Source organism: Gastrolobium bilobum, unplaced genomic scaffold (assembly GCF_033153095.1).
Source record: "Gastrolobium bilobum isolate Gb01-03AN ecotype WA unplaced genomic scaffold, APGP_CSIRO_Gbil_v1 utg1211, whole genome shotgun sequence".
Taxonomy (NCBI): Eukaryota; Viridiplantae; Streptophyta; class Magnoliopsida; order Fabales; family Fabaceae; genus Gastrolobium; species Gastrolobium bilobum.
Genome location: NW_026898913.1, coordinates 520,338 through 536,529, shown reverse-complemented (window position 1 = coordinate 536,529; position 16,192 = coordinate 520,338). Strand labels below are relative to the sequence as shown.

General features: G+C 32.3%; 2 protein-coding genes across 5 annotated transcripts; one reads left to right on the top strand and one right to left on the bottom strand.

Annotated features, from left to right (window-relative positions):
- Positions 1 to 210: 210 nt before the first annotated feature.
- On the bottom strand, positions 211 to 2,669 carry LOC133285391 (uncharacterized). Of its 4 annotated transcripts, none has more exons than XR_009748001.1 (3): positions 2,223 to 2,638; positions 599 to 870; positions 211 to 313 (listed from the first exon to the last, which is right to left on the bottom strand). XR_009748001.1 is itself a non-coding variant. In XM_061482602.1 (3 exons), exons 2-3 carry the CDS (start codon positions 2,448 to 2,450, stop codon positions 670 to 672), a joined length of 429 nt encoding a protein of 142 aa, XP_061338586.1. In that variant the 5' UTR covers positions 2,451 to 2,496; positions 2,586 to 2,669; the 3' UTR covers positions 498 to 669. The 4 variants fall into 4 exon arrangements, 2 of the variants coding, with proteins under 2 accessions (XP_061338586.1, XP_061338585.1); XR_009748000.1 differs by having other exon boundaries at positions 271 to 313; positions 592 to 870; XM_061482602.1 differs by lacking the exon at positions 211 to 313 and having other exon boundaries at positions 498 to 870; positions 2,223 to 2,496; positions 2,586 to 2,669.
- A 4,868-nt stretch (positions 2,670 to 7,537) lies between these two features.
- Positions 7,538 to 11,048, top strand: LOC133285368 (mitochondrial arginine transporter BAC2-like). Its single transcript, XM_061482577.1, has 2 exons — positions 7,538 to 7,744; positions 10,383 to 11,048. The coding sequence occupies exons 1-2, from the start codon at positions 7,538 to 7,540 to the stop codon at positions 11,046 to 11,048; spliced, it is 873 nt and encodes a 290-aa protein (XP_061338561.1).
- The last annotated feature ends 5,144 nt before the right edge of the window (positions 11,049 to 16,192 follow it).

The window sequence follows — 16,192 nt, the reverse complement described above, 5'->3', positions numbered from 1 at the left end:
GATTAGTTTTTTCAACAAGAAAATCACAATACATCTGCGAGCTTCAGAGGCATAATTTTACCCTCAACAAGCTTCAATGATAGTTCCATTCGTTCTTTGTCTAATACTAACAGGGTATTTGACATTTTAAGGGCGATCACATTCGAAAGTTTTGTCAATCATCATAATGAACTAAACTTGCACCAAAAAAAAAATCAAGTTAGGTAAATACACAGGTTCCAGTGCAGCCGCACCTGAAATCCAGACCGCCCCATAGTCAGCTTTATTACAGAATTTACCACGGCGCCTTATCAACTTGACCATAAAGCCCCATCTGTTTGTCAATTTCATCATAAGCAATACAATCAACACCAAACCCGCATCATAACTAAAAATCAAGAACCATCAATGTGATGTATTAAGTACAAAAAGAAGTAGATCGAGTAGAACAAAATGCTTCAGTATCGTAGCCAAAAAATATGTAATAATGCTGTATGATGGGAAAATATACTGACTAAAGGGTACAATGAAAGCAAACTTCCCAATTGGAACCTAGAAAAGAGAAAGAAAGTTCAACACTTCAAATTTATGATAGAATAGAGTGATCTTTACATGATACCATGCATTAAGATTGGCAAGCAGCAGACTGGAAGAAAACATCAAGATAACTGAAGGAGGAACCAAGACAACTCATCTCCTCCACCATTGCTGTTGTGACCTATCTGTCTCCTCCTTTTCAGGATATTCCTCTCCTTCTTCCTCTTTCTTTTCTTCCTCTTCTTCATCCTCTTCAGGAGGATCTGCAGGCAATGGAGATGGCAAAGGGGTCTTCATTGGACTAAATTTGGGGAATATATCAGGTTGTCGTGCTGGGTTAGGCCTTTCCCATTCCTGTTAGTAGATGTATTCAACCAACCATCAGCTCATGTATTGAATAGCAATAGATTGAGAAGCGGAAGAGTTTGTAATATCACAAAACATAAAATTACCGAAATGAAAGGTTAAATTATTATAAGTTAACCAGATTATGGAACTATGGAAAAGAAAATTCTGGAAAGAGTAGTCTGGCTTACAATCTAGTATCTTCTACCGAGACAAGTTCCCTTATTTATACCATCAAACTGGAAATAATTATCAATGGGGGAGGAAGGGAAGTGCTTGCTGTGAAGTATCTCTTTATTTACCATGACTTCAAGTATGCAGAAGAAGATACGGATATTGAGTAAGGTCCTGAAGAATAAAAAATGAAGTTCACTATCACAGCTTCCAAACTACAACATTTCACATTTATCTGAGAGTATAAACATAATATTGATCATTATAATGCATTTTAGGGTAGTCAACAAACTTGCATTGTACCACAAGGAGCAAAATGTCATTCTGTTTCGAACTGACTAAATGCATTAAACAGACTACAGTACAAACTCTGCTTATGAATCATTCAACCAAGCATCAAAACAAGCTGGCATATCATGAGTCCTGTCTTTACAAACATAGATATTTATACAGTGATTAATCATTCAAGTTCTAATTCTATCATTAACCTCTTAGTCAACCCCTAACACCAAGGCGAATAAAAAAAAAATCACTTCCCATTAAACTCGACTAGCGAGTGTGGGGTGAAGGTAATCATTGTACGCAGCCTTATCTTTGTATAATTGCAAAAATGTTGTTTTCACCCATGACCTTTCGGTCATGAAGGAACATTTTTACCACCGGTCCGATTCAAAGGCGAATAAAAGTAGATTTGAAAAAAAAATAGACTCTTGTACAAGGTTCAGCCAATATATTGGGTGACAAACTCTCCGCAGTTGAGTTAGGGCATATGGTTGCTGAGAAGTGAAAATGCTTGAAGACAAGCAAAAAGGCGAGGATTAACTCTCTTCTTAGAAGAAGATAAAATATTAATCATAAAGAGCCTTGAGATTTTCATAAAAATTCAGCATAATTCTCATTTAAATAAGACTGCATTATATAACCATTATAGTTCAGCGTAGTGAGCTTGTAAGTCCTTGTTAGTGCCGAAAAACTAATATTCATATTCAAATTAAACTTGACCAATTTCTTTTTCGTTTTATTTCAACCTGCTAGGTATACAAATCAACCCTTAGTTGAAATCAAATTCAGACACTGTAATCATTCAATGAGGCTACGCAATCCTTTTTATTATTACTTGTCCGCGAAGCAATTCAAGTCAACAAAATTTCCAGTCCAAAATATCAAGAGAGAGAGAACAGGCTTACGATTGGGAAATCGAGAGGTGAACGACGAGTCATCTTCTTCTCCTCGGGAGCCATGCGAACGAGGTTCCTCCGAAACCCAAGAGTGCGTGGCGGAAGGAGAGGGCAAAATGAGCATCGTCTGATACTGAAGGAACAAGATTTGGGAAAAGAACACGAAGAAGAAGAAGAAGAAGACGAAGAATTCACATATACAGAAGATATAGGTGCCTTTAGGCTCAGCAACGCCATGTGCAGAAGCTCTGAGCTACCCCTTATTTTGTTGAATTTCAGTGGTCTGGAACACGTTTAGTGACCAATCAAAATCATATAATCAGTGAGGAGAAGATAGAAAAAATAAAAAATAATTTTATGTTCAAATATCACCTCTTGAATGAAAGGACACGTGAGAGCTGGAACACCAAAAAAAAATTCCTTTTGTTGGAAATACACACAAATCTAAAAAAAATAAGAAAAAAAAAAAAGGGAGAGAAAGTCATGTTCAACATATTTTTCCTGGCTGGCCTGCGTAATAGTTAGAGGTGGCAAATTGCAGTTAGAGGTGACAAACTGCGCGGTCCGTCTCGCCCGTCTCATTCAGCCATCAACTCGTCAAAAAATGAGTCAGCTCGTCCCGTTCTGTTTGGTAGGTTGGGCGGGTTGGTCTGTCAGCCCGAGCCTATTTTACACTGACCCGCCTCAGTCTGTCTATGCACGTCATTAACCCGCCAAAAAATGAGTCTGCCCCCCACCCCGCTTTTGAGTTAGGTTGAAAAATTCAGCATGTCTCGCCCCGTTTAGCGGGTTGAGCGAGTTGACCCGCCGAGCTGAGCCTGTTTTACCGACTCTAGTCATAGTAGACTATTAGCTTAAAAAAATATTTATTTCATGTTTTTTAATTTTTAGATTGATTATACATACTTTGATGATTTTATATTTTTTGATGGCAACATAATCATTTAATATTAAATCTAAACTGTTGATTCTCATTAATCTAATGGTTATGAATTATTAAATTGACGAAAATCAACGGCTAAGATTTGATGTCAAGTTTTTCAAATTTTATTTACATTAATTATTCATAATTTATTTATAATTGTTAGTTACAATAAAATTTGTAACAAGAATAATTTATAATTTTATAGTTTACTTGAAATTTTGTAACAATGTATGAAATATTTGTTAGTTACGATAAAAAAAAATATTAATGGATATAAAGTTTTAATAATTGTGAAAATATTTTATATCATCACTTCATTGTGAATTTTTACACTATTAAAAAAGTTTAATTTTCATACTTATTATTTAAAGGGGTATAGTATTTATCTTATCTGCAGATAAAATTATTTTATACGAACAATAAAGAATATTTTAAGAAATTTAATTTTTTCATACAACATGAATTTTTTCATACAACATGAATTTTTTTAATAATAATATTACATGCTCGAAAAAACACCAGTAGTATTTTAATGTATAACATGACAGTCTAACACTATGCTAAAATGAACCACCAATTTTCCCATTAAATGGCACCAAACGGTCAACAACATTGTTACCAGTTATGGAAAATACAAATACCCATGATACAAAGATACCAATATAAGGCTATGGTATCTAAGCTCCTAACTTTTATATCTCTCACTGTTGATTTGTTTGTGGATGATTGATTCACAATGTGAAATGTGAAGATCTATTATCAAGAAATGTAAATAACAACCATGAATCCCTAATTATATTTATTAATCAGGCGACGACCATGCATCATCATCGCCATCAAATCGTGAAAATAACACCCATGCAATCCATTTGCTGTTTCGACCAACATCAACGCACGTGTTTATCATGCCATGAACTATGCATTTAGCAGAGATCGAGGCCATCGAACAAAATACAAGTGAATTCTTGATGCAGGAAAGATGATTTTCACCTTTTAATCTTCTATTATCTTTATTTCCCTTTTTGTAAGAAAAGAAAAATATGAATTGGGCGAGGTAACGAATATAGTAGTGGGCCAAGGTAGATTTTCTTTTTCTTTTGGTTAATTTTGTTTTCACTTTTTATTTTAATTTTTTATTATTATTTTCAATATTTTTTTACTTGACTAAAATCTAGCGAGACTAATCCCTCAAGTTATATCACAACCATGAGTATTTTAATAATTGTTTTCTCGATAATTTTAATAATTCTTTCTACGCAATTTTTTTTTTTATAATTTTCATGTTCTATATCTATAAAATATATTGTTGAAAAATAAATAAATTTGTGCATGAGTTTGAGATAAGGGAGAACAAAATCCCGAATAATATGAAAACGAAATAAATATACGAATGTGCAGGCTGAAGTAGTTAAATCCAAAAAGAATGGTAGTTTTCGTGGCTAAGATGACAACAGAAAAGGACAGGCAAATGTTGAGTGTTCAAGGGAAGCTGGAGGCTGAAGTAGATAAGTCCAAAAAATAGTTGGTAAATGACATTGAGATGAGAGAGAACAAATCTGAATAATACAACAACCAAATTAATAAGAACAAGAAGGAGGCTGAAATACTTGAGTCCAAAAAAATAGTAGTTTCCCTAGACCCTAATGACAAATAAAATGATTAGCAAATGTTGAGTATTCAAGGCCCAAGGGACCAGGCGCGCGGCTGAAGTAGTAAGATGACAAGAAGATAGGTCAATGAAAATAACTGAATTCATGATTGGCTATCCACTCAAACGGGGGTAAAAGTTCAATTTCAGAATAAAAAAATAGTATTTATTTCAATGTGAGAATTAAAAATAGTATTATGTAATTGATGTGTCTAATAAAGAAAGGTAAATTAGGATGTACAAGGCTCTCGATTTTGCGAGGCAATGATGAGGGTTGGTTTACTCAACCTTATGCTCAAATCCATGAACTTATCTCTCACCTTCTAATTGATGTGTCTCATAAATTGAAAAAGATTAAATAGTAATTACATTTTCCCCGTTAAAAATGTTAAAATATATAATTTCGTCAGGATAAGCAAGTTTAAATTTAATAGTCAGTGCCTTTGCAAGGACAATAATGCAGGCATGTGAGGTAATATTTATAAAAAGAAACAACATTATTTGAAATTTTTGATAAAGATTTCGTTTTGAATTTATTTACAGATCAAATCTATATGTATAACATATTAAAAGTGAAACCATATAGTTTTTTAATATAGTTAGAAAAAAAGTAAATACATTATCACATTTAAATGTTATAAAAGAATCAACTCTAGTTTAAGTTATTAGGTAAAAGAAGATGAATAATTTTATGTTTTTATTTTATATCTCTAACACATTATTACACTAAAACCAATTAGACTTGAAGAGTGGATAATATATATATCCATCTACTTGTGTTAAAAGATTTAAGAAGATTTATTAGAAGATTATTAGAAAAATGTGGATGAAAATTTTCAAATTATGGATCATTTGGCCACAAAAATTCTAATATCATGTCATATAACAAACGCTCTTAAAATTTTAAGCTTTTGGATTAATTTAGTTCATTATATAATACCAAAATTTTACAAAATCCAAAGGATGTAGAGTTTGATTATATCCACTCTGGTTTTTATAAAAAAAATGAAAAATAAAAAAAAAGAAATTTGAATTTAAACATAATATAATAAACAAAACAAACACATATATTATTCACGCTTCAAATTTCAAAAGAAATATAGCATAAAAAATATATAATAAGAAATAATATAAAATACATGTATTCACCTAACTATTTGAACTTTTTGTTTGAATTAATTATTTACAAATATATTTATATATTTGAATTTGTAAGAGAAAAAGCCCAATTATATAATGGTTGATTTGAAAATTAAGGAATTTATTTCAACAACTTTATACTTTTTATTTTATCATATTTTAGCAATAGCCAAATTTTTAAATATTTACGCAACTAAGACAAAAAAATGAAATAAAATAAACAATACTTTATAGCTTCCGAAACAAAATATTTCATTCAAAATGCAAATTAATTTTTCATATTTATAGTGTGCTTATAATTAGGGGTGTAAATGAGCTAAATAATTTATATTCAGCCTACTTTATACCTCACCTAATATATTTATAAAATAGAACAGATTCAAATGTTAAAAAAAGTCTCTTTAAAAAATAGGTAATAGACTTACTCATGGTAGTTAAAATTAGGATTTTACTTAAAATTAGAAAAGAGATAAAAAATCGTAAAACGTAAAATCCTAACGTAAAAAAAAAATCGTAAAAGCGTTTGAAATTTTAATAAAATCGTTTTGATTGAAAAAAATCGTAAAATCGCAAATTTAAATCGGGATTTTAACTACCATGGACTTACTTTTACGAGGCTGACATAAAAGCCTATAGGTAAGATTAGAGGTGACAAAACAGGCTCGGCCCGCCCTCCCGAGCTAAGTTTGCTATCCCACCTTCAAAGGTGGAGCAGGACGGACCAACCTATTTTTTGGCGAGCGGGAGGTGGCCTCCCGTCTTGCTACCTCTAGATAAGACCATATCATATTATTTATTTATTTATTTTGATAACAGAATTTTTTTAAAACTGTATAAATTATTTTAATTAATAAAATAATATTATTTTATTTATTTTTTTAATTCTTCATAGGTATTAAAGGCTTATAGACTTAAATAAAATAAAAGGCTTAGGCTAGGTCTTTTGATTTTTTTTAATATAAGTTAAATCAGACATATAATTTTGCTTATATAAGACAAGTAAGATTTAAAATATTGTACATAAACTCCATCTATTTAGCAAAACTTAGCACAACCCAGGCCATTTATATCTCTGTTTATAACAACAAATCTGAGAATTAAATTGATTTGTTAATAAATTATATATTTAAATAGTTTAAAATTTTGAATTATCTTGATTTTAAATTTTTATCAAAATGTATATTTGTTTAAATCTTAATACATTTAGGAAAAAAATATTTATCATTTTAAATGACATAAAGTTATGTATATTTTAAATATTTTACATTTAGTTTTCAAATCCCACTCTAAAGAAGAAAAAAAGGATTTTATTTCTATATATTTTAGAACACAGTGTTTAGTATTTTTCTCCGCTAAGTGAATTAAACGACGCCAAAACTTAAATAACAACGTTGTTTGCCTCCAACGGGAACGTATTATTGGCTACATAAAATTCCGTTCACGAAGGAGGCGATGTCACCCAGCCGAACCAACAAGTAACCTTGCAGTTGTTTCTAAATAAATTCAAGCCCACCATCACATTTCTCTGCATTCTGCAATCCACTCACCAGTAGTGACGCGTGCAGAGTAGTCAGATAGAAACTCTTATCATCAAGTTGATATATATATATAATGGATTTTTATAGAGAGTTTGTAGCAGGAGGCTTTGGAGGCACTGCTGGTGTGATCTCTGGTTACCCATTGGACACACTCCGCATCCTTCAACAGAGCTCCAACAATGGTTCTGCCTTAACCATCGTTAGAAATGTTGTAGCCAAGGAAGGACCAGCTGCTCTCTACCGTGGCATGGGTGCACCTTTGGCCTCTGTTACTTTTCAGGTTTCTTTTTTTCTTTTTCTTTTTTTTCACTTCCATATTTCATTTTTATTTTAAGATTATTTAATATTGGAAAAGTACTCAATAAAAGATAATCTCATCAAAAGTCCGTAAAATGTTAGGATTTATGGTGAAGCGAAAAACCTTATCCATGATTCCAAGAATCCGATTAAATTTGAGCTCATTCTGATATAATTACGTACCCAAATAATGCATCATCATTATCTCCTTATTTTTTTTATCTTGTTTTAAGTTTTGGTGAAACATACGTCACATGTATGGGGTTTATCCCTTTATCATTAATTAACGTGGGTACCACAACCTTATCATTAGTGTGTTGCAAGTGAATTACTTCACGAACCATCCTCATCCTAACAATCTTAATTTGTTATAGCCTTCTATTTCTTCTCACTATATGTACCATAAGATGTGTTGAAGTAGATTTTGCAAATGCTTAAACCGTCCTGCCCTAGTGGCTAGTGCCCTATCTCTAACGGCCTGCTTACTCCACATTTTTAAAATAGGATGAAAAAAAAAAAAACAATCCATCTTTTTCATGATCAGCTAAAAGGTCAATCTGCTTAAATAATAAAAAGATAAAAAAAAACATATTATAAAAATTAATACAAGACAACTAGCAATAGAGACTAAATTACAATTACAAAACCAAAAATATTAAATCTATCAAATCAATAACTAGTAAACAAATAAAAAAAACAACGAATGAACTGTCCCGCCCAACCCGAATGCAGTGTGGATTTCAAAAGGAATGAAGCACCCATCAGTGAGTGTATACTATATTCCTAAATAATTTCTTTTTTGAAAAAAAAAATAGGTCTATAACAATAGGACATGATCAATTTACAATTGTGTAAGAATGAAAAATCTTACACTCAATTTTAATTGTTGATTTTCATCCATCAAATGACTGTTATTGATTAAGTTATTTTGATTAATTAAATATTAATTTTCAATAAATTATAACCGTCGAATATACAAAACTAACGGTTAAAATTGAGTGTAATATTTATTATTTTTACAACGGTATAAAAAGATCTTTTCCATAATAATAACATATTGGAAAAGAAAAACTCTATGATATGTTTTGAAATACTTACAGCCCTGTGCTTTTTTTTAATCACTTACAGCCCTGTGCTTTTTTTAATCACTTACAGCCCTCTGCTTTTTTTTAATCACTTAAGCTCATGTGATTTTCTCTATCTATACTCCTCTTTAACATTGTTAAAAAATTAACTAAAGATACTTATTTTACACTTCTTAGAAGAAAAAATAAAGTGATAAAATAAAGAAAAATGAAATCAAATGTTATGAAAATTTAGAACACTTAATAAAACACTAAAAGAAAAAAATGGTAACAAAAAAAAATGTGTCAAAATAAAAAAAAATAGAAGAAACCAAATGATGGTAGCTCAGTTGGCGCATGAGAGCTAAGCAAGTGGTTGTGATAGCATGTGTTCGATCCTCTCCAGTATCATCTTTAGGAGAAATTTACAGCTTTAATCTTGGACCTACCCCGAACAGAATTGCCTCCCTTGGAGAACACCTATGATTTATTCAAAAAATAGAAAAAAAGAACAAATATATTAAAAATCACAGCAGTGACAGAAAAGACTAAAATTAAAAAAAAATGAAAATAATCCAAATAAAAAAATATTGAAGACAAAAAAATTAGAAGACAAAAAAATTAGAAGAAAAAATTAAGATAAAAAATAAAATAAAAAGGAAATAGAATAAAAATAAATCGCAATTATGAATTTTCAATATATTTAGTTTTCTTTTTTCTTTTTGTCTTTGGTCTATTTTATTTAGATATGTTTGGTCTTTTTCTTTCTTTTTTTTCTTTTTTGATCAATTTTATTATGATTTTATTCTCAAATTTTTTAGTCTTGTGTCATCCCATCTACTAAGATTTTTGTAAAAAAAAAAAATTAAAAATAAAAGAGAGAATAAAATAGAGATATAAAAAAGATCAAACATATCTAAATAAAAAGAAAAAATAGACCAAGGAAAAAATAAAAGCAAATATACTGAAGATTCATAATGTGATTTTTTTCTTTTTTCTTTTTAATATATTTTTTATTTAGACACATTTAATTTTTTTAGTATTTTTTTTTTTTGTCTTTTGTTAAGTGTTCTAATTTTTCATAAAATTTGGTCTTATTTTTATTTTCTATTTTATTACTTTATTTTTTTCTCATAAGAAGGATAAAATATGTATACTTAATTAATTTTCTAAAAGTGTTAAAGAAGAGTGTGGATGTAAAAATTACAAAAAGTTAAGTGATTAAAAAAAATTAAATAATTTAAAGCAACAATACAAGGGATTTTTGAAAAAATTACATATTTTATTGCCGGACATATCTATTGGGCCAGCGGGTGGTGGCTTCAACGAAGAAAAAAGGGGCTAACTTCCCGATTGTGCGATCCATTTGGCGGTCCGTAGCCATAGGCCATTCATAGCTATTGAACATTTAAAAGAAATGACAATAGATAACCCATAAGATTGGTCTATTCCCATGTAAATGTTTGGCATAACTATGTCATTGTTTATTCTTTTTAATCTTTAATAGCAAATGTAATTAATTGACTTGAAGCTATTGTTTTGTTTTTCTGGCTACAGAGCGCTATGGTTTTCCAAATTCATTCAGTTCTCTCAAGGGCATTTAGCTCGTCCATTTCAGCGAATGACCCTCCTTCACTCAAGGGTGTTGCTTTAGGAGGAGTTTGTGCCGGTGTTCTCCAAAGCACATTGCTCTCCCCTATTGAGTTGGTTAAAATTCGCCTTCAGCTTCCCAACACAGCCCAATTGACACAACCACAGAAAGGCCCTGTAAGTGTCGCTAAGAACATATGGAAAATGGAGGGTCTTCGTGGCATTTATCGAGGACTTGGCATCACTATGCTCAGAGATGCACCTGCATATGGATTCTACTTCTGGACATATGACTATGCGAGGGAAAAACTTCACCCAGGTTGCAGAGAAAGTTGTCAAGAAAGCTTGAATACTGTGTTAATAGCAGGAGGATTGGCTGGGGTAGCGAGTTGGGTTTCTAGCTACCCTTTTGACGTTATAAAGACAAGATTGCAGGCTCAGACACCTTCTTCGTTGAAATACAAAGGCATTGTGGATTGCTTTAGAAAGAGCATTAAGGAAGAAGGGTACGTTGTGCTTTGGCGGGGTATAGGAACTGCTGTCATTAGAGCGTTTGTAGTGAACGGTGCTGTGTTTTCGGCTTATGAGATCACTCAGAGGTGTCTCTTTAAGAACCAAAGCATTCAGATGTAGGAATAAATCGAGGGGCATTTTGCTCCTCGTAAACTTCACTCACCCATTTGGTAATTGCATCGAGCAATTGCCAAACGCCAAACATATCTCTTTTTTTTCTTGTTTGGATCAATATTCAAATAAAGGAAATGGCCTTTTGATTTTCTTTTTGTTATTTTTCCTAATTGTGTTATGTTTGAAATCAAATATCTTATAAATATGATTGATAGCCAGATAAAATCAATATTATTAAACTCGATTCGATTATTGACGTGGTCAAGGTACTATAGGTTTTTGGGTTAAAGGTTCAATCAGTAAATCACTAGTTCAACCGCATGACTTGATAAGTATATGTAAATCTATAATTTATATTAAAAAAATTATAAATCATATATCTGTAAAAAGATGATACTAATTCCAAACATTTTAATATGAAAAATAATAAATTATAAGTAGGAAAAACTTCAAAAAAAACTCCCTACAAGTTTCCTCAAAATCACTTACCTCCCTCCTCGAAATATTTAATCATTTACCCCCTACTTAAAATTTCTTTATCACTTATCCCCTAATTTGATTTTCCTTCCAAAATTTTGTTAACAGATTTAGATTTTTAAAAAAATACCAACATTACCCTTAATGGTAAAAAGAAAAACATAATTTTCTCACAAACGCAATTTTAGACGAACTCACGGAATATTTTCTTTAAGGTAGCCTTGTTAGAATTAGTAATTATTAAAATTGTTTCCTGCAAATCTCATTGCTATTAAACACCGCACTCACAATTGTTGGTGTCGTTGTTCAAATAAAATGATTAAAGAGGCATCATCTCAGCAGGTTTAGATCTTCCCTTTTCTATTATAAGCTTTTCTGCTATTATATGACTAACAAATCTGACTTTATAAATTTATTCAGAGGCACACTTTATTTTGCTTGCATAGAAACTGAAAAGTTTTACGTTATGTGCTTCATATATGCCTTACTTTTCCCTTAATCATATGATATTACCAAGCAAACATGCAGAAGGTGTTATTTCTTGTTTTCTGTGTCGTTGAGAGTAGAGGGAGGATTCAATTGTTGATTTACATTCATGTTTTGCTTACGTGAGTTTGTCTAAAACTGCATTTTTAAGGAAATTATGTTTTTCTTTTTTCTATTAAAGGTAATTGTGGTACCTTTTAAAAAATTTAACTCTGTTAACCAAATTTTGGATGGAAAATCAAATTAGAGGGTAAGTGATAAATAAATTTTAAGTAGGGGTAAATGATTAAAAATTTCGGGGAGGGAGGTAAGTGATTTTGAGGAAATTTATAGGGGTTTTTTTGAAGTTTTCCCTTATAAGTCTATGTAAATCTACAATTTATATTAAAAAAATTATAAATATAAGTAAAAAGATGATACTAATTCCAGATATTTTAATATGAAAAATAATAAATTATAAGTATATGTAAATCTATAATTTATATTAAAAAAATTATAAATATACTCAAATATCTGTAAAAAGATTATACTAATTCTAAATATTTTAATATGAAAAATAATAAATTACATATCATTGTCCAACAAAAGATCAATCAAACATATAATATTTGTGAATTGTGATACTGGTACTTCAGATTCAATAGACGACATCTCTAACTATAAATCAAATCAAAATTCGTTGCATATTGCATAACCAAAATAATAATTAGTGTTGTAGACACATAACCTATATGTAACTCAATAAGCAACAGATCATTCAAATATTTCGAAAGAAAACAAATCATTTGTGTGAGAGTAAAAAAAAGACGTCAATTAATGAGAACTAACTAATTTTATTTTATTTTTGAACCGGGTTGGGTCACCGATTTTTACAAAAATTGACCAGGTCGCATCGATTTTATTACATGGACGATTATTTCAATATAAAAATTGAACCGATTATACGCTTGGTTCATCGATTTCCGGGTCAGGTTGGATTTTTATAACATTGGATAAACTAGTAAGGAATAAAATATTTTTATTTACAAATCAAACCAAAATCTATATTTACAGCATGTCAAGATTGAATACAAATATTTAATTAATATAATTAGAAAAAAATTTAAATACATTCAAAATTGATCACATTTAAGTGTATTTATATATTTAGATTTGACTGATCTAAAATAATGAATTTTTAGAGGAGAAAGTGTGGAATTATAACCATTTATTAGAAATTCAAGAGATTAAATTTTAATGACTTCATTTGTTATGAATGTAAATGCGCTTTATTACGATGTCAACATTAATGATTTCTTAATAAACAAATATAAGGCTACATTTTCATTCTAAAATACCCTACTAACTTTCATATATAAAGCCCAATTTTATATATTTACACAACTAAAACGAGAAAACTTAAAATCAAATTAACTAATACTTTACAACTTTTGAAAAAAAAAATCACTTATAAGGCAAATCAATATTCATATCATGGTATGTTTGTATGCCCAAATATAAGAATTAAATTGATTTATATATTTGAATCTTTATATAACATTAATTAATTCGATTTAATTTTTTTGTTAAATTGTATATATTTTTTAATTTAATGCATATAATTTTCGATAAAATTAATTTTGTGTTGTATATATTTTACAACACAGTGTTTATTGTTTTTTCTCAGGGAGGTGAATAAACAACTCCAGAACTTAAATAACAACAGAGATCTCTGCATCCCACTTACCACTAGTTCTCCTCTAAGTCTAGCCTTTCATTCCAAAGTCTTCAAAGCAAGATTATCCTTTTACGTGCCTTGCATGCTGATATAAAATTTAAAATCACTGTTTTTCTAGGCTTATAACAAATAAAGTCTAACCAACATCTCTAGCAGGTACAAAGTTCACTTAAGAGGAAAATAGGTTATCGAGAGATGGAGCAGAATTAGAGAGAGAGAGAAGAAGGAAGAAAGGGAGAGAATATCTGAATATTTCTTATCATATTACTAGGCCCATAAGGCTATTTATACGCAAAGTCTGTTACAAGTAATTCAAATGACATTTCAATGAAACAGGATTAATACTATTAATAATAGATCTACTACTCCTTCAGCCCATAATGAAGTCCTTGTATTGGGCTGGTTTCCTTGTGGTCCTTCTATTAGCCCTTGAACTACTTGGGCTCGTAACATTACCCACCGCTGCAAAAGGAGACTTGTCTGCAAGTCTTGTGGAGTCTAAAGGAAACGAATTGGTGTCCAAAACTGGTGGTGTAGCAGTAGCATTGATGGCAACCATGTGATGAACTGATGTGTTTGGTTGGGAAGTGTCAGATGAATTGATTACAGCAACGTTATCAAGGAGTGGGTTGGCCAACTTTAGCAGAGAATCTCATGGTAGTGGATTAGGGGCCCTGGGATATGCAATCTGAGCCGTTGAAAACTGGTGAGTTGTGGGAGACAACTGTGTATCACTTGTAGCTACGTGCGGTCCAGATTGTGCTGACATAGGGGATGATATCGCAACCGTTGAAGGTGGAAGCTGAATGGGATTCATAGGAAGTGTCCGAAGCATTGGAGCTTTAAACGAGTTTTGGGTCACCCTCTCAGTTACTTCTTCTTGTTCTCCAGTTGGCTGGGAAAGACGAATAGCCTCTGTACCCGTTACCTTAATCCTTCGATCATAAACCATCCCTGTATCTGAACCCGAGTTGGAGAGTGGCGAAGAAGTCCCTGTTAAAAACTCTTTACCTGCAATGTTTTCATGTCCAGTTGTCAAGAGCAAGTCTTGATCTTCCCATGTGGAGTCTTCCGGTGGAAGATCCGTTCACTGCACCAGAACCTGAGGGACGAGCACACCGCGTCGCCAAATTTGTCTGGACCCAACGATTGCGCATGGTTTATGAATCAGGGGGTTTTCCAGTTCCGCGGAAGGAAAAGGATGAACCGTGAAGGTTTGTCTGGTTCGAAACGGTCGTAGTAAGGACACATGGAAGACCGGGTGGTTGCGCGCTGTGATCGGAAGTTTCAAACTGTAGGCGACGGTTCCAATCTTCTCATCAACTTCAAAGGGCCCATAAAAATGTAAAGCCAGTGAGAGGATCGACGACTGACAGAAAATTGCCTGTATGGGTGCAATCGGACCAGAACTATATCACCCGAGGTAAAGGTCCAATCTTTGCGTTTTTTATCAGCCTGTGCTTTCATGACTTGTTGAGCTCTGAAAAGCTTTTCTTTTAATGTCCCCATGAGTGTACCCCTATCTGATAAGGTAGAGTCGACCGCTTCGTTGGTGGAAGAACCCAAGCAATAGGCCACTAAGTTGGGAGGCTTGCAGCCAAACATAGCGTGGTAGGGTGTGATTCCTGTTGCTGTGTGGAAAGAAGTGTTTTAATGATAGTCTCCCAAACTTAAAAACTTGGACCAAGTGGACGGATGGGAATGGGAAAAGGCCCGAAGGTAATTTTCCAAACATGTGTTCACTCTTTCAGTTTGCCCATCTGTTTGTGGGTGGTAGCTGGAACTAAAGTTGAGTTTTGTACCTTGCAGCTTAAACAGAGTCCGCCAGAAATCGCTCAGGAAGATGGGATCGCGGTCTGAAACAATGGACTGGGGCATACCGTGGAGCTTGCCAACGAAATCCTAGAAAAATTGAGACACCTTCGTTGCAGAATAATGTGTTGGCAGTGGGATGAAATATGCAGCTTTAGAGAATCTGTCGACCACAACCAAAATAGCAGTATGACCAGCTGATGTCGGTAAGTGTGTGATGAAATCCATACTTAAGTTTGCCCAAAGCTTGTCAGGGATGGGAAGGGGTTGCAAAAGTCCGAGGGGAGGGTGGTTTGGGGGTTTCAATTTTTGGCATAGTTCACAATTTTGAATGTAAGTTTTAACATCCTTGCGTAAACCCTTCCAGGTAAAGTGGTTGTTGATACGGTGGAAGGTTGCCTGCACACCAGAATGGCCGCCTTGGACTGAAGTGTGGAAGTCATGGAGAATGTGAGCTATCAACGAAGATCCAGCAGGGAGAAAGATCCGAGAACGATGAAGGAGCAAACCATTGCGAAGATGCCAATCGGGCAAAGAATGTGGATTTTGTTGTAATTGACCAATAAGCACAATAGTGTAGGCATCTGCATTGTAATCGGACTGTAATAACTCTGTATAGTTAAGTGTAGGGCCTGATATGGCCAAGTACTGGGGTGAT

Bases quoted from the DNA above. Each gene is read 5' to 3' on its own strand.
- LOC133285391 (XM_061482602.1), bottom strand. From the start codon at position 2,450: ATGGCGTTGCTGAGCCTAAAGGCACCTATATCTTCTGTATATGTGAAT. The intron at 871-2,222 runs GTAAGCCTGTTC...ATCTACTAACAG, and splicing joins CACCTCTCGATTTCCCAATC to GAATGGGAAAGGCCTAACCC.
- LOC133285368 (XM_061482577.1), top strand. From the start codon at position 7,538: ATGGATTTTTATAGAGAGTTTGTAGCAGGAGGCTTTGGAGGCACTGCT. The intron at 7,745-10,382 runs GTTTCTTTTTTT...TTCTGGCTACAG, and splicing joins TGGCCTCTGTTACTTTTCAG to AGCGCTATGGTTTTCCAAAT.